Here is a 25574-nt window from a genome sequence, read left to right as displayed (position 1 = left end):
AGTAATCGTACAGTGGGTATCTGCGGGGGAACTGTTCCAGGACCCCCCCCCCATGGATACCAAATTCTACAAGTAATGAAATCTACAGGGGGCCCATGCAGTGCTGCAGTGCTTACCTAGAGGGGGGGTGCCTGGCCTCTGGAAGTGTATGTGGTCTCCTGAGAAACCTCCCAGATGCAACTGGAAAGCCCTTCCAGTTTCTCTGGCAAACTGGAAGTTCCTTCCAGGAGGTCTTCTGAGGTCCTCCAGGCATGGGCTTGACATCTGCAGATATTTAAATCGCGGATGCCAAGCCTGTGGATAAGGATGGTACCGTTTTGTGAAACAAAAGGGAATATTAACTCTGGCACAATAGTGAGCTTCAGGAAAGCAAAAGAGGACAGCAGGAAGGCTATCTGAAAAGAAGACTGGCTATTGTTTGTGCCTTTGATGCCCTTTCTTGCCTCTTCCCACCGAGTCGCATATTTGGCATCTCTCCTCCAGCTGCTCTAGCAAAATGGGTTATCTGGCGAGCTACTAGAATCCTGTAAATTCAGAAAATCTAAATTGTTGCTCTATATGCAGTTTCACATGTGGTGGAGCCAGTTGTGTTTTAAAAAAATTACTTACCTAAATTTAACAACTGCTGAAAATGATGAAAACTTCAGAAGAAAACCAGTCTTGTGACTCTGCCCCATCCTTTGAAGTGAATGCAGAATCTTTCCATCAGTGAGTCTTGTACCTAACACGTGCTTCTGTATCTCACTGCTAAACTGTTATTTAATCAAGAATGTTGTCTTCTGTATTGTGGACAGGACAACATGGAAGCATTTGAATCTGGTTATCAAAAAGGCAGTACTGTACAGGTGTGCCCTAGTATCCGCGGAGTTTCCATTCCGTTTCAGTACTCCCTTGCGTTTAAGTGAAACCACGGATACCAGGGAACATCTCCTCATCCTCTGGAGGCAAGCGGCTTTTTGAAAAACAGGAAATCCCTTTTTTGCTGTAAGCCTCAGTCTGTGCCCAGCAGAGGAAGCGGAGAGATGTGCGCAGCCTCTGCTGGACTCAGAAAGACCCTCTGGAGGCAAGCAGAGGGAATCTCCCCTCACCTCCGGAAGGAGTATGCACAGGGGGGACGGGACCTGCAGACCCAATCCATGGATAAGTGAAATCTGATCAGCAATTGCAGGGACATCCCCCCGTATAGCTTTTCAAATTGCATTAATTCATGTGAAATAAGAGGGGGGGGGAATTATTGTTTGTGTTGAACTGCTATTCATTTTGCTCCCATTCCTCCTTTTTGTTCTCAGACCATTGTGTCAGATTGTTCCTTTGTGGCATCACTTGCTATCAGTGCAGCATATGAGAGGCGATATAACAAAAAATTGATTACCAGGTATGTCCTCCTGTAGCATTTTTCCCCTATGTATTTTTCTTGAATTGAGTTGGAAGTAAAGCTGCGGTGTGTGTCTTGTATTGTGGTTATTACAGTAGGTCAGCACTTTAAAAGTGCATATCTGTCTAAATGTAAAAACTGCATATGTCAAGATGTAGTGTTTGGTGCTGAAGTGTTCACAGGTGAGTGCTTACAGCTTTGCTCCTCAATCTCACTGTGGCATGTATATGCCCTTAAAGCATCTGAGGAACCATTTTTCCTCATGTTCGTGATGGAATCTGAAGCATAAAGCCTTAAAATTGCCCTTTAATAGCAACATTGATCCCTGTCTGTCTGTCTTCCTCCACCGGCTCTAAGGAGCCGGTGGAGGAAGAAGAGCAATTTGTTAGTACAGACAGTTGCCCTAGAAACAGAAGAGTCACAGAACCCACAAGAGTCTCCTGGAAGTGACATTACAAGAAGCAAAGACCATAGAGGTCAGTGTGCCATTAAAAAAAAAAACACTGAAAATTGCTGGTCTGTAGAACTGTAACCTAAATCCCATTAATTCTGACTAAACTTAAGATCCCTCCATTGCTCTGAGGCTTATACTGAACATAAATAGTGAGGGCGTGAATGTATGAAATGTTAGAACAGCAATTTAAACAATAGCACAATGGTGTGCCGTGAATGGTCTGCAGGTATGCCACAAGTGTTTGAGGGAGGACCATATATTAGTAGGCACACTGGGAGATGTGTTTACCCAACGAGTAATTAGTTTGTGGAACTCTTTGCCACAGGAAGTAGTGATGGCATCTTGCCTGGATGCCTTTAAGAGGGGATTGGACAAATTTCTGGAGGAAAAGGAAAAAGGACCAGGAAAATTGCTGGTCTGTAGAACTGTAACCTAAATCCCATTAATTCTGACTAAACTTAAGATCCTGCTCATGCATTTTAGAGCTGAGCTCTAAAATGCTCCAAAGAAAGTGAATCATGGCTAATCACCAGTGAAATCAGGTAGACAACCTTAGTAGTAAGTTTTATTGATTTGAGTCAGGATTCACTATCTTTGGATATAATCCAGTGTTTTAGTTTTAATGTTTAATAGTGCATTACTGCTCCCATCCTTGATTCATGGCTTGTTTAATTTGGCACTGCATCATATGGTACATATTTGCTTTATGCTTTGGCACTGCATCATATGGTACATACTGCTTTAACTCCAGATACCTTTGCTACACCACTCGTATCTGAGCTCTGATGTAAAACAGCCTTGGATTGAAATGGATTTAACTGAGTACAAAATGTATATGCAGAATATATTGTAATCTTTTTTTCTTACTACTTTTCTTCCAAACAGCATCATTTACCCTCAGAATAAAAAGGGAGAACCAGAGTATAATCCATGTGGAAAGTACATGGTCAAGCTGCACATCAATGGTGTCCCCAGGAAGGTGAGGAACTGATCACTTATTGGCTGTAGTGAAGCCCTGTGCAGGTGTATCCACGTTAGGTGTCCATAAAGATGCATCCCAAAGACTCCGCTCATTCTGTTGTCAAAATACCCACTGTACGTTGCCTGATGTTCTGATGCCCACTATATTGTTGTTGTTGTTGTTGTTGTTATTATTAACAGTATTTATATACCGCTTTATATATATACTGCTTTATATATATACCGCTTTATAGAACGCTTTTTTAATATACTGCTTTATATACCGCTTTTATATTCCGCTTTTTTCACAAAGCGGTTTACAGAGAAAAATCAAATAACTAAATGGCACAAATAACTAAATATTTACAGTGTTTGTTTGAAAAGACAAATACTTAACATGGGGAGAGATCCACTATGTACTGTATCTTGCCTCTTCAGCATACAGGCAAGGAAGTGGCTTCAGGGCATTCATCCGTGGATGCTGTACCTAGGTACAGCATTCACAATGGCTAAAGTCTGCAAGCAGGATTTATGAGTTACCCTAATTACAAGGCTATAAACGGAGTCTGAGAGTTGCTGCATTGTGGAGCTGGTTTAAATTGTGGGATGGAGAATAGTTTTTGGAATGAGGGCTTAGAAACTAAACCCAATCAGTTTGGAAAATCTCTGAGCCATTGCAAACTAAGCCCAGCCACCACACTCCTGAATTTCATCTCTGCTTATAATTGCTTGGCACCAGTTTTCTAATATATTAGTTTCTCTCCTTCCTACGCCTATTTCTAGACTTTTACAAACTTGCCATACATGAAGATTGGCAAAGAGAAGAAGAAAAAATTGTAGCCAAGGCTAGACCTAATGAGTGCTTCTAGCATTTTCTGTCAGCTTGAATTGTGGGAAGTATAACCATCTATCAGTTCTTCCTAACTCATTGGCCAGGAAAAATTAAAACAAAGTTCTTAAAGTTCTGTTGATGATGGAAGGTTCACACATGCCTGAAAATCTTCAGAGAGCTAGGCACTTGGGGGCAGCCTTCATCTTTAGCAGGCCTCCTCATCTGCTGTTTTTCCTCTCTTCCTCCTCTCCTTCTCCATGGGGAGAAGGGAAATTAGCACATGAGAGCACTAGTGATGGTGAAGGAGTTCCCTCTGTGCTGGGTCTTTATGAACCTTAAAGAATTCTTTGGAAAAGCCTGACTTTTTTCCAATACAGGTAGGTTACCCCTTATCCGGACATCCAAAATCCAAACTATTCTGAAATCCAGGCTGTAAGTTATGTTCTCTGCTCTGTGATGTGTACAGACATTGTTGAAAAATGTCAAAGAGGCCAGCAGACACCCTTATGGATAACAGGGAAAAGAGCAAGCATTTCTCATTATATTTATGCAATTATTCCACGATCCAGACAAATCCGAAATCCAGACACCTTCCTGTCCCAACCAGTCCAGATAAGGGATAATCTACCTGTAATTCTTCAAAAAGTCTTGGAAAGATCCAGTCCCTTCCAAATCAAGATGGATGGAATTCACCCATTATTATACAGTTGGTTAATAATAAAGCATAAGCTGGATCCATTACTCTTGGTAGCCTGCTGCTAGCTTTGATGCCAAGCATAGCTTCTCTACCTTCCTTGTTTGTGCTCTCAGTCTGATTTTGTCTTGTCCAGGTGATAATTGATGACTTCTTACCAGTAGATCACAGTGGAGAGCTACTCTGTTCCTACTCAAACAACAAAAATGAACTCTGGGTGTCATTGATAGAAAAAGCCTACATGAAGGTCATGGGAGGTTATGATTTTCCAGGATCAAATTCTGTGAGTACTGGTTGGTCCTTGGCAAGGCATAAATATCTATGCGGGCAGATATATTGTGGTAAATAAGTGTTCTTTTAACCTAGCGTAGGGAAAGTGAAATAGATTGATACCAGTAAAAAAAAAATAAAGTTAGGAACAATATGGTATGTATGTGTTTCAACATGGCAAATAACCTAAACTAGAAAAAGCAATATTTTGAAGTTATCTTATTGAAGAAGCAAGACTTTTTGCCTAAGATTCAATAGTAGGTGTTAAGGATGACTTTCTAGAAGCATAATATATTCTGGTACCATATAACTCAGTCATTTTTGTTACTGATGAAATCTGTTTCAGAATATTGATCTCCATGCATTGACTGGTTGGATACCTGAAAGGATTGCTATGCATTCAGACAATCAATCCTTTAACAAAGACAGTTCATTTAAGATGCTCTACCAAAGGTAACATTTTTGATTTTCTTTCAAAGAGGCTCTAGGGTATGGAATACAAAATAGTCTGATGATGAGGTTTGTTGCGCCCACTTGCTGGTGGTAGTTTTGGAAAAAATGGATGAGTGGGGTTTTGGCTTATCTATATTGGAAAGAGTTGAGATTGATATAGGTCAGGGTTGTCAAACGCATTTCATATAGAGGGCCGAAGTTAGCATTCATGGTGCCTGCTGAAGGCTGAAATGAGACCATTATTAAGGAGAAAGTGACACCATTAAGCAGATGATGGCCAGAAAATAAGCACTTTGTTGTCACATAGAAATTCATTAGCTGCAAATGACAGAAGAGAAAATGTACAAATCATGTTCATATTTTCAACATATGAGAGAGCCCAGTTATCAAGCTGGGAGAGCCCATTCATAGTGGGGACCAGATAAATTGCTTCTGGGGACTTCATTTGGCCCACAGGCATCGTGTTTGTCACCCCTGATATAGATGATGGTATGTTTACTTTTACCCAACCATCTTTACTTTATAACCTGTTTAAAAGGAAATATGCAAATTGTTGAAAAGTGAACAAGTTTTGGTTTGTATGTTATTGGGACTAACGTAGGAGTAGCAATTCTTAGGATATACAAATAGTTGTATCATATTTTTTGAGTATGGAAAGCACTTCACATATATTACCTTGATGTTGACAGCCCTGTATTAAGTAATCTCATCTTGCATCTGGTCAGTTGAATGGCTTATCTAAGACCACCTAGTTCATTCATGGCAGAGGCGAGATTCAAACTGGAGAAGTCCTTAGTCAGAGCTCAGTTTCTTGACCGTTGCAGTACACGAGTCTCTAAGTCATTCTTTCCCAAAGTGTGGGTCGCGTGCCCATGTGAGGTGGGTGGTGGGCTGGCCCTTGCATCTGAATGGCTCCAAATCATAGCCATTCTGGAAGCATGGGTCAACTCTAAAAGCTTCTTCTGGGTCACTCCTAGCTGGGGACCCACTCTACTGGCCGTTGCAGGCTTCAGAATGACCCACAGAAGCCTCCAAAAGCCATTTCTGGTTTTTAGAGGCAACTTCTGGTTTACCTCGAAAACCAGAAGTGTCTCTTGGAGGCTTCTGCAGGCCGTTCTGGGACCTGCAGGAGCCAGCAGAATGGCCGGCACTACACAAGCCAGAAGAAACCTCCTCAGCACCACCAGGAGTTTTGCAACCCACTGCAGAGGACAGGGTATGTTGTGGTACTATTAATATTGGGAACCGCTGCTTTAAGTAATATATTCAAGGAAGAATATACAGGTTGAGCATCATTATTTGCGTGGGTTCCGTTCCAAACACTCATGTGGATGGCAAAAAACACACTATAGCAAATCAATTTAAAAAACGTTTCTTTGCTCTGGTGATTTAAAAACAGCCTTACTGACCTTTGTGATGTAAGATAAAAGTAATTAAGAAGACAATCCATCAATCAGTCTTCCTCCAAGCGCTTCACTCAGTCCCTCCCTTCACCAATGCAAAGTGTTCACCTTTCTTTCAAGTGCTCAGGGGGAAGGGAGGGGTCTCCTGGAGAGAAAAGGATTGATGGATTGTTAGCCAGCTACCCTCCCTCCCCCACCTCATTAACCAGGCTATTGTTAAAACAACTGTTCAGTTTTTAAGACTGATTTTAAAGGGATGCATTTTTCCCCTTCTCCAGGGATCAGCACATTTCTTCTCATTTGTAGTGACCATTCGTGTTGAGTCAAATCTGTGTATAAAAAGTCAGTGTATAACAAGCCTGGACCTGCATTTCAAAGCGCTTCTCTTCCCTCCCTCCCCCCCCCCCAAAAGGCCAAGGCGTGGAGATGCGACTGGCATTGTTTCTTTTAAGCTGTGCAACCACACTACCCTCAACTCAGCCAAACTGAGTTCCATGCATCTCATAGCTTAGCATTCCCAGTTGTTTGGCAATGACATATGTCATCACCATGTGCCTGCAAACCTCGCTGAGCTGCCATGCAGCTGGTGAAGGGGTCTGTGCATCAATGTGGACCCCTTAAGGGGAATATTGGTGGCTATGGTATTTTTGGTATTGGAGCTTCTCAATAATTCAGATGCCCCAACTGGCATGGAAAGCTTTAGGAAAAGTTTGTGTTTTAAAAAAAAACAACTGGTTTAATTAGAAATAAACATTCTGTGGAGTTTGTACAAGATAATACCCCGTAAGGTGGTATTTTGTAGTTTCTCAGCCCTTCCAATCCCCACTCTGGAGCCTCGCTAGAGCACCAGTTGTGCCATCACTCTGTCAAAATGTGCATGATGCCATCTGCCCTGACTTTGAGGTTTGTCTTCAGAGCTGTCAATGAGCAAGCATAGAATGCAAGTCGGTCTGCCTGCAAGCAAATGCCTGTAGTAAACTTTCTTGTTCTTGGTGGCCAGATTTCACAGAGGGGATGTCCTTATTACAACAGCAACAGGAGTGATGACTGAAGAGGAAGGAGAAAGATGGGGTTTAGTGCCAACCCATGCCTATGCTGTTTTGGATATTAGAGAATTCAAGGTACCTGGGAGACAATTACTTTCCTCGTAGCGTCTTGGAACATATTCTTTAAAGAGAAGCAACCCTAGTAACTGGGGATTCTGCTCACAGAAGGGAGTGGGGAAGCCCAGAAATCTTGTTAAAGATATAGCAAATCAGCTTGGCCTAGAAGTTCCAAGAATGTTATGACCTTTTGGGTTTCCTCTGTTCTTGGAAAGAAACACTCTGAGAAAGTAATTGAGGCATCTTGTGTTTCCTGTTTCCCCAGGGACTTCGATTCTTACAGTTGAAAAACCCCTGGAGCCACCTACGCTGGAAAGGAAGATATAGTGAAAACGATATGAAAAACTGGACCCCAGACCTTCAGAAATATTTAAACTTTGATCCCAGAACAGCCCAGAAAATAGACAATGGTAAACAAAAGCAATTAGATATACAGAAAGGTCTGAACAAATGTCAGTGCAAATGGCTTGCCTTGTTCCTGCTCAATGTGGAACAAGGAGCAGAGGGTGGGAGGGGGAATCCCAGCTTGACAAGTCCCCACCGGGAACCAAAACAGTTCCATCCAGCATAAGCAATGGAAAATGGGAAGCTGCCAGTATCCCTGGCTGAATCCTGCAAACAGTGACCTGTGTGCATCCTTTGAGCCCTGCCCACATTTGCTTGATGGTGCAGCTGGAAGTTTGTAAATACCAAATCTTTATCGCCTTAAATCATTGATTTTTTTTAACCACTGTGCCATGGCACATTGGTATGCCACAAGTGTGTTGTGAGAGATGGGGTAGGGTCATTTACTAGTAGGGCCATTGAGGGCTGTGAGTACCCCCCACCTCAGCATGGTGTACCTTGTCAAGGCTCACCAAGAGTTTTTCAACAATTGACCATGTTAGTACTTTGTCAGTTTGCTATGCTATGAGATGAGAAAGATTGAAAATCACTGCCTCAGTTCTTGGTGCTTTCTTCTCAACTGAACTAGATTGTAAATTGTGTGGATGAGTCTGTCACTTCCACTACTATTTAATGTGCAGAAAACAGGGAGGAGAAACCTGCTTTAGAGCCACAGACTATAATATGATTTGTAAACCATGGTAACAACACTTGTAATTTTAAACACATCTAGATGAAATTTTGTGGCATGTGAGCCCCATCTCCCGTCTAGAGAAGCTCCAAAATCTGTTTGGGCTTTTGGAGCATTCCTGTTGAATGCTCAAAAACTCTTGAGAGTTTTTTCTGTTTTCAAGTGCTCGGTAGGAATATCTAAAAGCCTGCCTGGGTGAAGCAAAGAATATCTTCCCTATAAGCTTTTCCTTTCATTTTCCCTAATCTAATGAAGAAGAAACATTGCCATATGGAAGGGAGAGGAGTAACAGACTGTGGCCAACAGCCTTGGCCATTTTTGTATGGTAGCATGACCTCCTTGTCTTCTACTACATCTTTCAAGAATAAGGCTTTGAAGCAGTTGAAGAACCTGTAGGAGAACTCAAAGAAAGGACTGGGTAGTAGCAGGTGCAAAAGGGTCTGCCCAACTCAAAATGCAGCCACTCTTGGTCAATAGGAGGAGTTTCATTTTGGGCTCTTTGAAATCATGCCCCCTCTCTAGAGGAAATCAACTTCTTTAGGGCGTTATCTTTTCATCTCTAAAAAGCTAAGCAAAAGAGCATGAGAAGAGCCATAGAATGGTTTCCTGTTAATGTTTTAGACCAGGGGTCTCCAAACCCGGGCCCAGAGGCCAGATGCGACCCGTGACAGCCTTTATCTGGCCCACGGCCAGCCTCTTGTCCCCTGAAAGCTCCTGGCCCACTTTGCCAAACATGACTGGAACTGTGCTCTGGTTGCATCTGGAGGGTGTTCTAAAGGCCAGAGAGGTTGAATGAATGAACCCATTCATTCATTTATTCACTCATCTAAGTTCCACCTCTAATTTATTTTTATAAATTTTATATTTAAATTTTTTTCCAGCCCTCAAAACTGTGCCAGACATGTGATGCAGCCCTCTGGCCAAAAGGTTTGGAGACCCCTGTTTTAGACAAATGTGATATGTTGGCATATGGCCATATGACTCAGGCTCCCCTTATGTACATGCTTTCCTGGGAGTTTCCCAAAGTTTCCCATTGAACTTAATGGAACTTATTTCTGAATACACTGGCTCTATTCAGGGTGTGGTGTTTTTCCTACCACTTGTTTGTACAAATTCATCCAAAATTGTTGCACGGTTTGATTGTACTATAAACATACAAAAATTTCTAGGGGGATATTCTTTATGGCTATTTTGCTTTTATTATTATTGACTTTGTCCCATGATGATTAATGAGTTAATGTACTATAGATTTTGTTTTCTCAGCAATGATTTAAATTTTGACTTGCATATTTTTTTCTTGCACAGGGATTTTCTGGATTGCCTGGGAAGATCTGTGCAAGTATTATGATGTTATTTATTTGAGCTGGAATCCAGGTCTTTTTAAAGAATCGACATGTATTCACAGGTTTGTCCAACCTAAAAGACAGTCAAATTCTAAGCCTCTGAGCTCATCTGAGACTTGTAACTTCAAGGTTGCTTTGCCAACTGTCAGGGCCTCTTATTCTCACTCTCAGAAGTCTGTTTGCATGAGCAATGCATCATCCGAGCTGGGAGCTTGCAGATCCCAGTTGTGATGGGTTCTGCCAGCACTATAATTTTGATACTGTGAAAGTTGCTAAGGTCTGTGATAGCATTCCTGTTGCAGTAGATTACTTCTGGAGATGGAGATTCAAAGCAATATCTGAATCCATCCTTTGCTTGTTTCAAATTATCATGATGTTGTGACAGTCTTCTTTCCTTCCAACCCTGACATCACAAGCCCAGAGTTCCTTTGCTTATTTGCTTAGCTGTATTTATATTGCATTTCTGCCAGTACACACAAAACAGTTTACAATTTGGAATGACAATAAAATAAGGCAAAACAGAATATACAGGCTGTATGTGGGTTGTACAGCAACTGATGTATCAGCTTCTTGACCTGGGTTCTGGTCCTCTGCCCTCTCCTCAAGTCACACAGGTCTTTGAGTAGCCCTGGGAAGGTGGAAATTCACTGTATCATTGGTTCAGGTTCATTTGCTGTCAATGAAAGATCACTCTGCTGATTTGGGTAAGGCACACTAAAAATAGACTCGTACACTAAAGGTCTAAGATGGGGAAATTGGAAAAACTGTCAAGTAAACGTGCAAGAATATCTTGGGCTAATCCAAATTTTTAAAACCTACCTCTTCTGATAGATCCACAGAAGTTATAGAATCTGAAATGATATTCCCATTATTTTGGCTGATTTCCTGTACCTTTATTTGCTTTTTTCATTTCTGTGTTTGGAAGTTTAACATCTTCCCTTTATTTTTTTTCTCTCCCTTCTCCCAATTGCCAGTCATGGCCTCTGCTCACATATCCCCTAGACTGTAGGGGATATCTCCTAGACTCTAGGGGACCTAGAGGCTCACTGAGCCTTACTATGAAACCCTTCCTTGCATTCTGGGAACTAAGTTCCTGGAATAAATGTCATTAGCTTCCTAGCTCAAATATTTGATAGTGTGCATGTTCTAGATTTTGCTTGTTGGGGCATTGCATTTCCTTCTGAGCACTCCTGAATTTCAGACTTTTCTTTCTGTAGCAAATTGTTTTATTCCTTGTAAGAAACAGCATTCCTTCCCAGATAAGAGTACTACCCCTCAAAATTAGCAATGACCTTGGCAAAATAACATTGCTCAGTAAGAATGATTGCATCTGAGTGCAGAACTTTATATACAAAAGCTTCCATTTGTTTTTTCCTCTCTTTTTGTTTAAGCACCTGGGATGCAAAACAGGGTCCGGTGAAAGATGCTTACAGCCTAGCCAATAACCCACAGTACAAACTGGAGGTTCAGTGCCCCCAAGGTGGTGCAGCTGTGTGGGTTCTGCTCAGTAGACACATTACTGACAAGGTATTTGCTTTGTTTTTGGAATTTAACTTGGAATTAATGTGCAGTCAGCTTGTGGAATTCCAGTGTTTGTTGTGTTGATTTTTAAAGCAGAGACCTAGTTAGAGGAGGATAAGGAGTATACATTTCATAGCATTCTTTCTGGTCCACAAAGAGCAGTGTGCTTGACGCCCCATATCCCACCCAGACTGCTGGCACGTTTCCTGCTCTGTTGAGTCAAACCAAATAAAGTTTATTTCATTTGGTGTAGAAGGGCACACTGATGTGCTGTGGGAAACCTGCTAGTGTGATTCACTGCCCTGGGTTTGCTTCCAGCCAGGAGGCATGACCTATGGTGAAGTACAAAGATGAGCTGCTCTGGACAGTAGGTGTTTCTCAACCTTATACATGTACACATGGAAAAACTTCATTTTTGGAAAGAATAAAGTGTGCATGTTGGAAGTTTTCAGAGATACAATCATGTCGTGTTTTGGGATAGTGAAAAAACTTGAATGAATCTGAATCCTCACTACAGGTTGCCAGGTTGCTTGCTTGTTTGCATCATCACTTATAAGCAGTTGTACTTTATTTGGAGATATTTTTAGTAATCTTTCTTTTATAGGATGACTTTGCATGCAACCGGGAGTTCATCACAATGGTTGTATATAAAACAGATGGGAAGAAAGTCTACTACCCTGGTAAGAGTGCTGTCAGCAATCCTTCTTTCATGCTAATTTTAAAATACTTCTAAAATAATTTTATTTCCCTTGTTCTTGAAAGACATCTGGTAGGGAAGCTCATTGCTGGGGAGACGGAGCAATGAGTTGTATGTAAAAAAGGGAGAGGGTTGTATGTAAATCTTTTCTGATCATATTCTTGCTGACTGAATTCTGTAGAAATCTGAATTATTGCTGACTGAATAAATTGACAACTTCAAAAGGCATTAAGAAAGGCATTAAGAAAGTGGAACTCTGTGACTGACTGTTGGATCAGACTCATAGACATATAAGGTCCAGGTGTTGGTATTTTTGTTTCTGCAAGGGATTTGTTGTTAAAAAAACAGACCTGTTTGCAGACCTGTTTCTATCTAGCTTTTATCACTAGCATCATCTAGTCGTACTACATTTGCACAAAAGAACTTCATCTGCTCTTAAAGAATTTTCAAAAACGAGTATATAAATCTTTTCAGCTGATCCTGCACCATACATAGATGGAATTCGAATCAACAGCCCCCACTATCTGACCAAGATAAAGTTGACTTCTCCAGGAACGCATACGTTTACGCTGGTGGTTTCTCAATATGAGAAGCAGAACACAATCCACTATACCCTCAGGGTAGGTACTTGTAGTCAGCCTTTGCAAGTAAAATTTTAGGGGGTGGCCACCCACACCACCAATGAGCTCTTTAAGGCTGCAATCCTATACACACTTACCTGGGAGTCAGTTCCACTGAAATCATTTGCTTCTGAATAGACATGCATAGAAGTGTGCTATAAGTCTTGAAAGGGAGAATGAGCTTGCCCTGAGCCATCCTTATTACAGGTGATCTGGCCAATAACCTTCTAAACAGGGATGTAAAGAGCTATGTTGTAGAGTTCTTTTGATTTCGTCCATGGCAGTGGAACTGTGGGGAGCTTGGTATCAATGGCGCACCTGGAGGGAGGTCATCAGGTGTAAGTGCTCCCTGGCAGGATGGCTGGGCAGGCGTCACCAACCCACCAGCCATGCCATCCCGAAGTCTACTTGCACCTTCTACCTCCCCATCTGGAGGCATTCTGAGGGCCATAGAGGCCTCGCTGGCACTGAGAATGCCTTCTAAGGGCCTTAAAACGTCACTTCTGGAAAAACTGGGTGACGTTTTCAAGGTGGAGGGGCAGCAGTTCTAAGCTCACCCCAGGGCAGGCTAGTGTCCAGTGATGCCACTGATTGATATACAGCAGCGGCGTGACCCAGAATGCCACCCAATGCTGTCTCAGGTCTGCCAGCTCTGGACAATAAAAAAGGGATGTCAACTGCTTACTACACTCTTTGCATTGCTTCTTCAGTTGCAGAAGTGCAAAGCTTCCATGTTTGATTTGAAGAGATCACATAAATGAAGGAGCTCCTTCATTTGTGTTGTCCCTGAAACCAAACCAGAAGTCCTGCACTTCTGTGTTTGAAGAAACTGCTCTAGGAGCAAAGTAAGGAGACGGATGATTCTGATTCAAAGTAAGTGGGAAATGATCAGTGCAGATTGCATTTATGGTAGGCTGGAGGGATGTGGCAACAGTGACTGAGAGGGGGAACCCTGACTCTGCTACCCTCTTGCTCCCCCTGCAGGCTGACTCTGATGCAGCCTGTATCACCATGCCTGTTGGTATATCAATGTCAACCTAAATGGCTGTAATAGAAAAATATTGTCAATTCTGTCTCACTCCAGTTTAGTTTAGCAGTTCAGTCACTTGTAATGGCATGGAGAAAATCAGCATAATTATATGACAGCCATGGTAGCTTCAGCTTCCATTTGGTGGACTTCATATGTGTATCAACTAGCCTTTAGTCTGCTTTGGATCAGGTTGGAATTTCACTGAGGCAAAATCCAAAGAAAATTTTGTGGGTTCCCCCACTGGTCCTACATCTGAAGAACTTTGAGAGAAGCCCGAAGTTGGACTGGAGTGTGAATTTTCAGGGGTGCATCAGATAGTTGCCACATTATGTAGAGCCCTTTCTCTGAATGCTCTGTACCAGCAAAGATTTTCCTCAAGGACAAGACAGACCCTCATTTCTTCCCTTTGGTCCCCTGAGGCAACAATGTTACTTTCAGGTCCTCACATCTTGCACTAGTTATGTAAATACATGTGCCAAAGTTACCATGTCAAAAAATCTGTAGGTATGTGAAAGTTCTTGACAAGAAAGAACAAGACTGTCTACTTTTTGCTCAGTTTCAGCACTGTATTAAGGGAAGAAGCAAGCTCCCTTTTACAGGTATGATGTACTATTAAGTATTTTTAATTTTTTCTTTAAATTAGGTATATTCTGTGTGCAAGTTTAACTTCTCCAAGATACCAACACCATATAATACATCCAAACGGGTAAGAAATAATTAAATCTGCTGTGCTCATCAGTGAATGTTTGCAGAAACACGCATGCACTCATTAAGATGCAGGTTTCTCACTATATTTGCATTAGCTTTGTTTATGTAGCACCAAAACCCCAGCAGTGCTAAATATCCTTCGTTATGAATGGAGCTGAAATTCTATCTTTTTTCTTCAGGGAACCTGGATGGTTCAGGATAATTTTTAGCTACAGAACTTTTCTTTGTTGGTTCAGGTTCTAACAGCATAAAAGTGACTTATTTGCAAAAGGAACAATCTGCTTTTCTCTAATCCTATTGGAGATATAGGACAACAGAGGCAATATAGAAGTGGTTTATAGGTGACAGGGGCTATCCGAGTTTGGATTTTAAACTTAACTATTTTATTCTCGATTGGTTATATTTCTAATGTTACAACTATGCTGACTTTATTTTTGGGCTGGTCTGTGACCCTATCACAGTCTGTGAATCTGAATCTGCTTTTTCTCTATGTCCAGTGCTACTGTAGCCACTAAAATGACTTGAAAGCATAGTCTCTTTTTAACATGTTTACTTGGCTGCCCAAATTTAATAGATCCCGGGCAACCTCTCTTGGCTTATAATTAGTATAAGATTTTATAGCATTGCAGGCCTAAAACGGACCTGACAACTTGGCGTGAATCCTGCACCAAAGCAATAATACACTGGACATTAGCTTGCATCAGCTTCCTTGGTGTTCCTTGAGAATTGTTCATTCTCACTTTCCACAACCAAGTGTGCTATAGAAAAGCGTCCCTAAACTTGTGAAGCTTGTGGGTGCCAAAGAAATTTTGATATGGCTGTCAGCCACTATTGCAGAGGGACAGAGCAGAGTGGCCAAGAATAAAATGAGATGTTGCACACATGCCCGCTCCTTTTATCCACCCACCCATGGAGAAGTAGACAGGACTGAGGTTATGTGGCAGGCAGGCACCATTGAACTCCTCCATGGGCAGCATTTGCAACTGCAAGCACTAAATTGGAGGTTCTTGCAGCATCTCTCTCAGAAAGTTGAATCATTTATTCTAGTGCACATATAAGAGACTTTGCAATGAATATTCTAGTGGAGGATGGGCATTTCAGAAGCAGAACGTTCTATAAGCAGCCTTTTTGAATTTCTTTCCCTTAGATAAATGGACAGTGGAAAGGCCACAGTGCAGGGGGATGTGGGAATTTCAGAGACACTGCCAAGAACAATCCTATTTACCAGTTCCAGCTGGACAAGACTGGGCCACTCCTAATTGAGCTAAGAGGACCAAGGTTAGTACGGAAATTAAAGCAGTGAAGCAGGAAAGTTAGTGTAGTGTGATGTAAATTGGATCTGTTGGGTCTGAAGGGTAAAGGCTATTCATACATTGAATTGTCTGTGATTATATGGTGTGTGCGCAAGCATGCTACTTGGACATAATCTGTTGATTTGTATGTGTCTGGGCAATCTGTATGGACTATATATAGTATACTATGTGAATAACCCTATAATAAACCTTCCGATTTGATTTACAGGCAGTACAGTGTTGGGTTTGAAATTGTGACAGTCTCTACAGTAGGTGACCCAGGTCCTTCAGGCTTTCAGAAAAAGAACAGTGGTGATTACAGGTAACTTCTTATCCAATTGTATATACAGTGCTTCATGACTGGATTACACTGCAACTTGCTTATGCTTCTCCCTTTTTTCCCCCCCTTCCACTCCTCAGGTGTGGATTTTGTTACCTGGAAATTGAGAGTATACCTGCTGGTGTTTACAACATTGTTCCAAGTACCTTCCTCCCTCAACAAGAAGGACCCTTTTTCTTGGATTTCAATAGCACTACCCCTCTTAAGACATCGCAGCTGCAATGAGGGGGCCTGATTCTGTGTGTTTTGGCCAAGTACAGTGGAACTGGCAACTCAGCTGGTTCACAGAAGAGCAATCGGAGAACCTACCTAAGGAAAAAGTGTTTATGTGGGATGCAGAAAAGGAATCTGGATTCTCTTCAAATGAATTGCACCCCAGTGTTGGCACCTACAAATTGCCATCACAGAGCAGGACCATTCTGGGTCTTAGCTCTCCCCATGCTATCATTCTTGAATTGTGGCAGGCTTGAGAGCAAATGAAGGAAAATGCTTGTCTGAGGGCTTGATTTTTTTTTTTTTAGCTGCCCTGTTCATTTAATTGTGGCTTTTGGGGAGTTGCTTTTGGCATGGTTCAGCTTGTAAGAGTTTAGCACTTTATCTTTTTACCAAATGTTGGTTTTTAAAATATTTTTCACTCTCATCTCTTTTCCCAATCTGCCTCCCTAAACTTTGTTTCTCCAAATATATGATATTGCTCCAGTTGTGTCTGTCTTATGATGGGATAGTGATGCTTGTGGAAATACTTGTTCTCTCCTACTGCAGAGGTAGCACATAGTGTATGGTACCCTTGGAAAAAATACAGGAAGGCTATTTATATTGCCTGCAATATACATCTCGGTAAATGTAAACACCGTTTTCAAGTGGGGTGGGAGGGAAGCAAGCTATAAAGGCAGACTAGAGTAAATGGAGTGGCATTCATCTCCTATTTTGGACTGGACACCCTTGTCAAAAAGGTGTCCACCACTGATAGGAATGCATTGATTAATCTAGTCTAATCTGTGCTGCATGTTCCCTCTATCTCTGCTGTACAGTCTGGACCTCTGGTATATTCCTTAAGTCCTGTGTACCTGTTGCCCATTGTGGGATACAGAGGGCCCCCAGTATTGTGCCGTGATGCGCATTGTGTGTTCAGTGGCAATCAAGGGTAAAACTTCACATGTTCTGTGTCACAAACAAAATGTTGAGGTTAAGCATATGTAGTAATAAGACTGAGCTAGCGCAGTACACCCCTGCCCCCCTCTACACTTTCTTGTAGTGGCAATAGGTAACATCTGCACTAGATTCTTGTTTCACATCCCTTAAGGGTGAAGAGTCAGAACTGATCTTGTGGCATTTTAAAGACCAACACATTTATGGTAGTATAGGCTTTTAGTTAAATTTAATGACGAACAAATATAGATTTATAGGTTACCACCCAAGTCTACTTGTTCTATTTATAGTGTTCCATATATATGTATACATAGAGAGAGAGGGAGGGAGAGTGTATACATATAAAATTTTGCTAGGATTGTATTAATCAAGTTTCCATAGGGTGGTACCTCACTGTGTACCTTGAGCGCGTGCCTGTCCTTGCTATGCTTCAGTGATTTGTTCGAGTGGTGCCTGGATTAATTTCATTTTTACTGTGGAAAAAGTACCTCCCTGCCCCCAAAGTACAGCTGGTCTTAGGCCAGTTTATTTATGTGGTAAAGAGAGAGCGCTCCTGCAATAACAGGACACACTGTTAGCCATATGAAATGCTAGTACTTCTAGAAAGATTAAGGCAGCTCAGCAAAAGGCAGGGAAGAAATTGCAGCTCTATTTTATAAAGAATCCTGCATGATCAGGATTTTATTCCTGGTGAAAAAAATGGACCTTACCACTGTGGCCCCTTAGTAGCTTTTTAAAAGATAATTTTAGAGTTGCAGCTGGAATTTAAGGAGCTGATAACATTAATCTTTAAAGTGGACTAAAACCATATTAGAGAAACAAGAATGTAAAGCAAAAAGCATACATAGCTACAGTGGTTTTGAGACCAGTTCTCCCCCTCCTCCACTATGTAGCTTTATAGTTTCACCTACTGAATTAGCACTTTTTCAGACTGGGAAAAACTAAGCCTTACTTTACATACAAGGAGATGATGTAGTGGTGCTAGCAGATTCTACTTTAATTCATAATTCCTGTAACTAGTTTGCTTCCCTTGCCTCAAAAAATGCCATTTTTAAAGTCTTGGTGTTACTTTTGAGCTAATGCAGTTTGTATACATGCATAACCCATGCTGTAATTGCAACTACTAAGCAGCTCCACAGACAAAGATGGCTTTTGATAAAATTTCAAGGGAGAGCTACCATTTGGGAAGCTTATTCAATAACTAGCCTTGTAACTGCTGTTCTGTGATGGGCTGTGGGAATTAAGTCATGCTGCGTTATTTGCCAGCAACTTCCGTTTTATCTACCTTGCAGAATAATTAGTAGACTGAAATTGTTATCTGCAGTTCAGCCTGAAGCTATAATGCAGCAGTACCCAAAAAATGATTTTAATATATTTTAAAGGGCCAGTTCATAAAAGATTAACTTTCTACAGTGTGAGTCCCACATACTTGGTTTTCTGCAATAGTGTGTCTGCTGGATGAACATACATAGGAAGCCTTAGGGGTGGGGTGAGTTTCTGTGGCACGAACATGATGTATATTTAATCCTTAGCTTAGTGAATATGCTTGAACTCTTACATATGTACCGCTGACTTATAATCATCCATTATAAGGGACATGGGAAAGTCTGTGCCAGTATGCAACCAGGGCCCTGTGCCACTCAGGTGAGCCCTCAAGTGTTTGGGTACACAGGGCACCAGTCCATTTTTAAGTAAACATTGGCAAAGCCTAGCTGTAAGTGGTTGAGTACATCTCCCATTTATCATTGTGTGACCATTTCAGGCACAGGTCCAAACCTTAGTTTTAATTAGCCCATTGCAACAATATTGATAGTGTACTGAACTACTGCCAGCCATGTCCCATTCTAACAAATACTCAGACAGGCAGACTAAGGAAGAAGTTTAGAGTCAAACTTTCAGTAATCTTTTTAAAGTGAATGCAAATGCATTCACCTAATGCAAATCTCAGGACATGCTGGCAGAGGGGACTGGAGGTGAGTAGTTAGTAAAGGTCCAGCATTACAAAAAATGTCAGACATCTACAACTTAAGATGGGGTACAGGAAGTTTTATATAGTTGGGCAGCCTAATCTTATACTGCCCTAGTGCCCAGAGGAGCAGTGGTGCAAAAATGGCTGCTGCAGCTGCATCCTGTGGGGCACAGAGCAGCCACTGGAGTTTCTGTGGGGGAAGAGACAAATGTGTGCTTTCCCTGGGTAATGCCACTGCAGCCCCAATGGGCTGTCTCAGAGTTGTGCCAGCTATTTTGCTGGCACACAACTGAGGCCTAGCACCAGCAGTAAAGTGCCTTATGGCACTTTTATACCACCTGGCACCAGCAGTGTACTTATAAAGGCTTGAGAAGATTGGGCCCCTAGCACTAGCTAAGCTAGGTACCTTGATTTGTCTAATGGACCAATAGTTAACCCATAGCATAGCCATAACCCATAGCATCTAGTCCCAGTTGTTTAGAGCTCTACAATTTATCTTCCTGCAGAGCCAAGACTGACCACAGCTTTAGATGCAAAATGAGGTTTGAGTTGGAGGATCCCTTTTCAATAACGAGCTCTAGGCCTCCTGCCACACTCTGCACTGTGGCTCATCCCAAAACATGTTGTGCCCTACACACAATGAACTTACACAAAAACCACACCAGAACCACTCATTTTCACTTTATTAACCATTCCATTTGGCACTTGCAAAATTCATTTCCTCAGATAAAATGTATGCCAAACCAGCAAAATGGAAAGCATGTATGTGTATATGGGGGAACGATGACAAATTTATATGCTTTTCTAAAAGCGGTTTTAAACACTTTCAATATATAACTGCACTGCACATGAAAATTAAAAAAGATGGAACAAACATTGAGTGCAGTGTGGATGATTTTTCAGGTCACAACAGATTACAACCTATAGGAAGGGAGAAAATACAACAGGAGTGTAGGGAAAAGAACTGATCTGTGGGCGAGTGGGGTGTACAATGCTAAACACCTAAAAATAAATAATCTATAAGGGATGGCATAGGACACTTTTAGAAATGCTAACTAGCGAAAAAGTCCTATGATGATTTTGTTTTAACTACCTCTTATTAGTATAACTACCAGACACTTCTACTGTCTAACAGCTGTTAAGCATGCCCCCAACTCCCTTTCCAATCTTACTTAACTGTTTTTCTCAAGGGATGCTAAGTTTATAAATCCCTTTAGTTACTCTAAAAGCCTTATACATGACAATCTACAGAGATATTAAGGAATACTCAGTCACCCCCTTCCACCCCAGTTGGCAGATTTGCCTTCCGTTCATGCACACCTCTCCTCTTTTTACTTAGCAGGTCAAGATGTCAAAACACTATTTTCCTATCCATGCCTAGTGCTCAATGTCCATGGTAGAGTCACAACACTTATGGGTTGAAAAAGGTGTTAGAAATGGTTGAAGGGAAAAAAATGTTCCAACATACATTGTTTCATTTTGGTCACCAGGTTTAGAATTGAAATCCCTCTCCCAAAAATGTGAAAAGGTAGAAAGCTATCAAATATTAACATATTTATGTTACCCTTGAGGTATAAATTTTATCACGCATGAGCTCTGGGGGCTGCCAGGGCAAAGGGTTTTTTTGTTTGACACAATACATGCAACGGTTTTATTGTATAATCCAAAATATAACAGTTATACAATTCTCAGCATAATGGATATTTAAAGTAGAAGGTAATTTTTTTTAAAAAAAAAACTGCCATTGGCATCTCAGAATGCCACTGTTATCCAGACTGCGGCTCAGCTCACAAAATGGATGCCGGCTGGGCCTTCCATTCCCGAGTGGTACAGCACTCTATACTAGGGATGGTACTAGTTATTGCTTCTGCTAAACTGCTACACAACATCTTACAACGGCTGTGAAGTGCAACAAGCACACAGCTGATGGTTGTGACAAACGTCTGTCACAACCCAGATTTCACTTTTTTAATTAAAAAAAAAAACCAAAAACCAAACAGCTTCAGCCCTCAACACTGGTGTAACACTTAGTGCAGTTTCAAGGAGTAAACGCTTAAAAGATTTGGCATCTATCAAACAGTTATTGGCACAAGGTTCTTCTCGCATTCAGAAGTAGTTTTGTGTATAAATAATTTTCCTTCCTCCTTCACTCCAACAGGACAGAACCTCAGCCAATTTGCACGGTTTTTCTGTCTGCGCAAATCCCATCTTTCATTTTCAGACGCTGTAGAGAGAGCTGCTTCATTCTATTATCCAGCACTGTGCCATTGGAAGATGGGTCGCTACTGCTGCTTCTGTTCTTGTTCACTTTGTCAAGTGCCTTGTTCTCTGCTCCTTCTGCACGATCTCCTGCAGGGAGGGGATGGAAAGCTTATTCAGTCTTGAAGCTACAGAACATAATGTGGAATTCAATGGTGCCTTCCATGTCAACACCTTAACACCACAGCATGGGCCCACCACCAATTGATCATAAATTTCCTAAGATCAGCCCCATACCAACTACTTAAAGGCCAAATCATATCCCATAGGAATGTCCTTAAAAGGCTTCTTAGAAAACAAATCAATTATCATTCCCCAGCCAGGTACGATGGCAAACTTCTTCAGTTTATCTCCAGTGTGTGGTCAGAGACATAGGACCTACAGAGGCTCCATTTTTGTCAGCTATGGCTAATGTGCATTCTTTGATCCATATTCCATAAACATGGACATTTTTTTTAACTCGCCTGCACTAGCATCCATTCATCATACCTTGTGCCAGTGAATTCCATCGATTAATTAATACCAAATGAAATGTGTGTTGATAAGATCAGGACAAACATCACCTGATTTAACTCAAAGCTCAAAGGTATCAGAGACTAACTTCTCTATGCTGTTGTTTATGATACAAATCTATCTAGACCCGCCTCAATCTTTTTCTCTAAAGCACTGGTGTTCAAAGTGGTGGGTCATGACCCACCATAGGATGTAAAAAGGGCCATTCCTCCTTAAGGGGAGTGGCCCAGGAACAGGTGTCCCGGCAGCACCGCTGGCACCCAGAGGCTTGTCTCCCAACCTGAGGGGGGTTCTGCAAACCTTGGAAAGGGTCTGGAAGGCCCACAGCCCCCTCTGGGGGTCTCCCCCAAGTGTCTTATCGCTCCAATCTGCAGACAGGAGTGCACTTACTGTAAACAAGAAGTCACTCTGACCTGCAGTCTGGAGCGATAAATCACTTGGGGGAGACTTGCAGAGGGGGCTGCAGGATTCCTGGACCCTCTCCGAGGCTTGCAGACCCTCCCCAGATAGGGTGACAAGCCTGTGGGTGTCCACAGCGCCATGATCACTGCTACACCACATTCCACCCCTCCCAGTCCCTGTCCCCCCACCAGCACTTACCAGCGGTTCTCAAACTCCCAAAGAGTTTGAGAACCACTGCTCTAAAGTAAAAAACCAGAACATGACATATGATTGTCTTTATAAGGAAAAAGCTATAGTCCAGTGGTTCTCAAACTTACCTGGGTCACAACTTCCCTGCAGCCTCTTCTTCCTGGCTGATCCGGGTGCCACCATCTTGGATCTCACAAATCTTGTGAGATTTTGTGAAATTCAAGTTGGTGACACCCAAAATCTTGTAAGATTTGGATACTGCCATCTTGGATCTTGCAAGATTTCATGAGATTCAGTATGGTGGCAGCTCAGGGGAATAGGTAGGAGGGTATGACCAGGGACACCCTTAGCACCTCTATGAGACTGCCTGTGAAAGTTGTGTTCTTTTCTATTACAGAGCTCAGTCTGAGCCCAGCAGAGGCTCAGGGATCTATGCGGTACTCAAGGCTCTGTACTGGTTGCTGGTGCCATTCTGAAGGTCCCTGTAGCCTCTGGAAGGTGTGTACAGCATTCAGATATATTTTGGCACTTTCTGCTGGCTTCCTGAGGGTCTATGCTGGATTCTTCAGATAGCAGAGAAGGTAGCCGTTCCCCCAATATGGTATCCCTTGTACCCAACCCCACCGATCCCATAGGTTTGTTATCTGCAAATTTGCTATCCACAAGGGTTTCCAGGAACGTAACCCTAGCAGATAATAAGAACTGACTGTATCAGACTATACTGTGAATCAGGCTTCCCCATTCCATCTTACCCCTTTCAATTTCACATTCTGGAGAGGAAGCTCCACTGCATTCACTTCGAGGTCCTAGTAGAGGAAATATCCCAAATTCAGACAGCGAGATGGGGCTGGACAGATCCAGACTTCTAGGCCGCGTCACTGGGAGAAACTGAGCTGGCATATCAAGAGGGCTTGTTGCCCCAGAGGTGCAGCTGGAGATGGACTGGGTTTCTGAGTCTTCTTCAGACACAAAGCTGCTGCAGTTGTCATCCTCAAATACTTCTGACGCCACTATGAGAAGATTCGGAGAAAAGTTCAGCAAAGAGACTTACCCCAAGTGAGTGTTTATCTACATCTCCCAAAGGTTGCAAACACAAAATGGTATACTAACTCTGCAATATACCAAACTGTAACATCAGAAAGATCCTCTCAAAGGTCAGTGCTCAACGAACCTCCAACAGCATTGAAACCCACAAGACAACCTCCCTAAAAACTCTTACAGGATGGACAGATCCTCTTACAAGACAAAAGGTCCTTCAGACTATCTTGGTCCTAAGCCATTTAGGGCTTTAAAGGCACTAACCAGCACTTTGAATTATGCCCAGAAACCAACAGGCAGTCAATACAACTGAGACGCAACATGATTGTAAAGCCTCAACCCCTGAAGGGTCAATAGCCACAACCCTACTCCTTCCCAGAAGCACGTGCAGACAAATATCTGAATCATGCTAGTAGTTTGGTGTTCACCACTGTTTCCAGCTTAGCCCCAGAGAATTAATGCTAGTTTTCATTTTTATTTCAAATATGTATATGCTGCCATTCAGCTGCTATCCCAGGGTATAAGCTCCTTAGGTTCCACCATCTTACTCCCTCCCGTCAACCCATTCAGGCACAGAGAACAATATCCACCTTTGGATGTGGCAAAATGTTGCCACATGTTGCCCAAAGTGATCTGGGCTCATGAAACCATTTCCTCTTAGTCAACCCATTCTTTTGACTTACTGGAGATATTGTCTGACTCTAATTTGCACACTGAAAGGTCCTCTGCTGAAGTGTTGCTGCCTTCAGCTCCCACACCGCAGCCTCTAGGCCCCATGGAAGAGGCCCGCCTCCTCTCATGGATCTCATCCGAAATCATCTCCAAGTTCTTCAAGGCAGTTTTGTATTCTCCCTTCGCCAAAGACAGCTTTGCTTGCAGGTCATCCACTGTCTTCTTTAATTGCTAATAAAGAAATCAGAAAGGACTTTACTAAGCAAAGAAAATGCCCTTTTGACTAAAATATTAATGCCTTTTTTCCAAACTACGAGAAAACAGCACCAGAAGTCACTAAAAAAAAGACACCAGACGTGATCCAGTCTGTGGAGGTCTCATGGTTCCTGACTTGGGACCCCAAGGCACTAAAGCTGACCTGTCTAGTCATCTTTATGTTGCCACAAGTACACAGCTTGTCAGGGCCTCATTCTCTGCAAGGTTGAGCAGGTTTAGGAATAGAGCACGCTATTGTTAGCAAACGTCCCCTTCTGGTGCCACCTGTGGATGGACAAGGAAGATAAGTGGCTCATCCCTCTGCCTCCTCACTTTGCTGAGATATAAAAGCTTGTTCCCCATGGGTTCACTTCAGTTTACATTTAAGATGAGAGCATTAATGTGAAATATGTCATTTTTCTTCTTTCAGACACCTAACACATGGGACAAAAGTGGACTCTGCCCCTTCTGGGCCTTCCTCACCCCAGCATTTATTTTCTAGTACTGACAGTGCAAAGCCCCAGATTATTTGCTGATGGACTACAGAGGCATTATAGATGCACACCACACAACTACAGAGTTTATCCACTTGTTTGACAGTGGCACCCTCATCAGCTCTATTCAGATGCTGTGAGAACACGGGGACTCAAAACAGCAAGTCCTCACTTAAAGTTGTCAGTAAGTTCTTGGAAACAGCAACTTTAAGCAAAACAAAACCAGTTCTACTATAGGCAGGCTCAATAACACTATAAAGTGGCATACTCGTTGAGCTGTTTCCAATCATGCCACAATGCATGGTCGTGACCCAGAATACCTTGTGGAAGCTACCTGCAAGGCATTCTGGAGTTTGACAAGGCCAAGAAAGTGGGTTGCAGGTTCTGAGCAACCCAGAAGTGGCTTCCGGTAGCCCTAAAATGTGCAGCCATGGAGGACACAAAGGTCAGAAGATTGAGAACTG

The 25574-nt window shown here is 42.2% G+C and overlaps 2 protein-coding genes across 5 annotated transcripts in view; one reads left to right on the top strand and one right to left on the bottom strand.

Moving 5' to 3' along the window:
* CAPN7 (calpain 7) overlaps positions 1-16869 on the top strand; it is a 30657-nt gene extending 13788 nt beyond the window's left edge. For 3 of the 4 annotated variants that reach the window (XM_066627306.1, XM_066627307.1, XM_066627308.1), the window contains 14 exons: positions 1290-1375; positions 2715-2808; positions 4452-4598; positions 4932-5038; positions 7442-7562; positions 7810-7954; positions 9925-10024; positions 11354-11489; positions 12088-12163; positions 12655-12800; positions 14474-14536; positions 15686-15816; positions 16060-16152; positions 16251-16869. In XM_066627306.1, coding sequence (XP_066483403.1) covers positions 1290-1375; positions 2715-2808; positions 4452-4598; positions 4932-5038; positions 7442-7562; positions 7810-7954; positions 9925-10024; positions 11354-11489; positions 12088-12163; positions 12655-12800; positions 14474-14536; positions 15686-15816; positions 16060-16152; positions 16251-16395 — 1590 coding nt within the window. In that variant the 3' untranslated portion in view covers positions 16396-16869. The remainder of the gene's footprint in view (positions 1-1289; positions 1376-2714; positions 2809-4451; positions 4599-4931; positions 5039-7441; positions 7563-7809; positions 7955-9924; positions 10025-11353; positions 11490-12087; positions 12164-12654; positions 12801-14473; positions 14537-15685; positions 15817-16059; positions 16153-16250) is intronic. The other variant, XM_066627309.1, reaches the window with a different exon arrangement.
* A 3087-nt stretch (positions 16870-19956) lies between these two features.
* SH3BP5 (SH3 domain binding protein 5) overlaps positions 19957-25574 on the bottom strand; it is a 48498-nt gene continuing 42880 nt past the window's right edge. Inside the window, exons 7-9 of the mRNA XM_066627310.1 lie at positions 24373-24592; positions 23404-23661; positions 19957-21637 (exon numbers count right to left, since the gene is read on the bottom strand). Coding sequence (XP_066483407.1) covers positions 21456-21637; positions 23404-23661; positions 24373-24592 — 660 coding nt within the window. The 3' untranslated portion in view covers positions 19957-21455. The remainder of the gene's footprint in view (positions 21638-23403; positions 23662-24372; positions 24593-25574) is intronic.

Source organism: Tiliqua scincoides, chromosome 5 (genome assembly GCF_035046505.1).
Source record: "Tiliqua scincoides isolate rTilSci1 chromosome 5, rTilSci1.hap2, whole genome shotgun sequence".
Taxonomy (NCBI): Eukaryota; Metazoa; Chordata; class Lepidosauria; order Squamata; family Scincidae; genus Tiliqua; species Tiliqua scincoides.
This window is presented reverse-complemented; position numbering and strand designations above follow the sequence as displayed.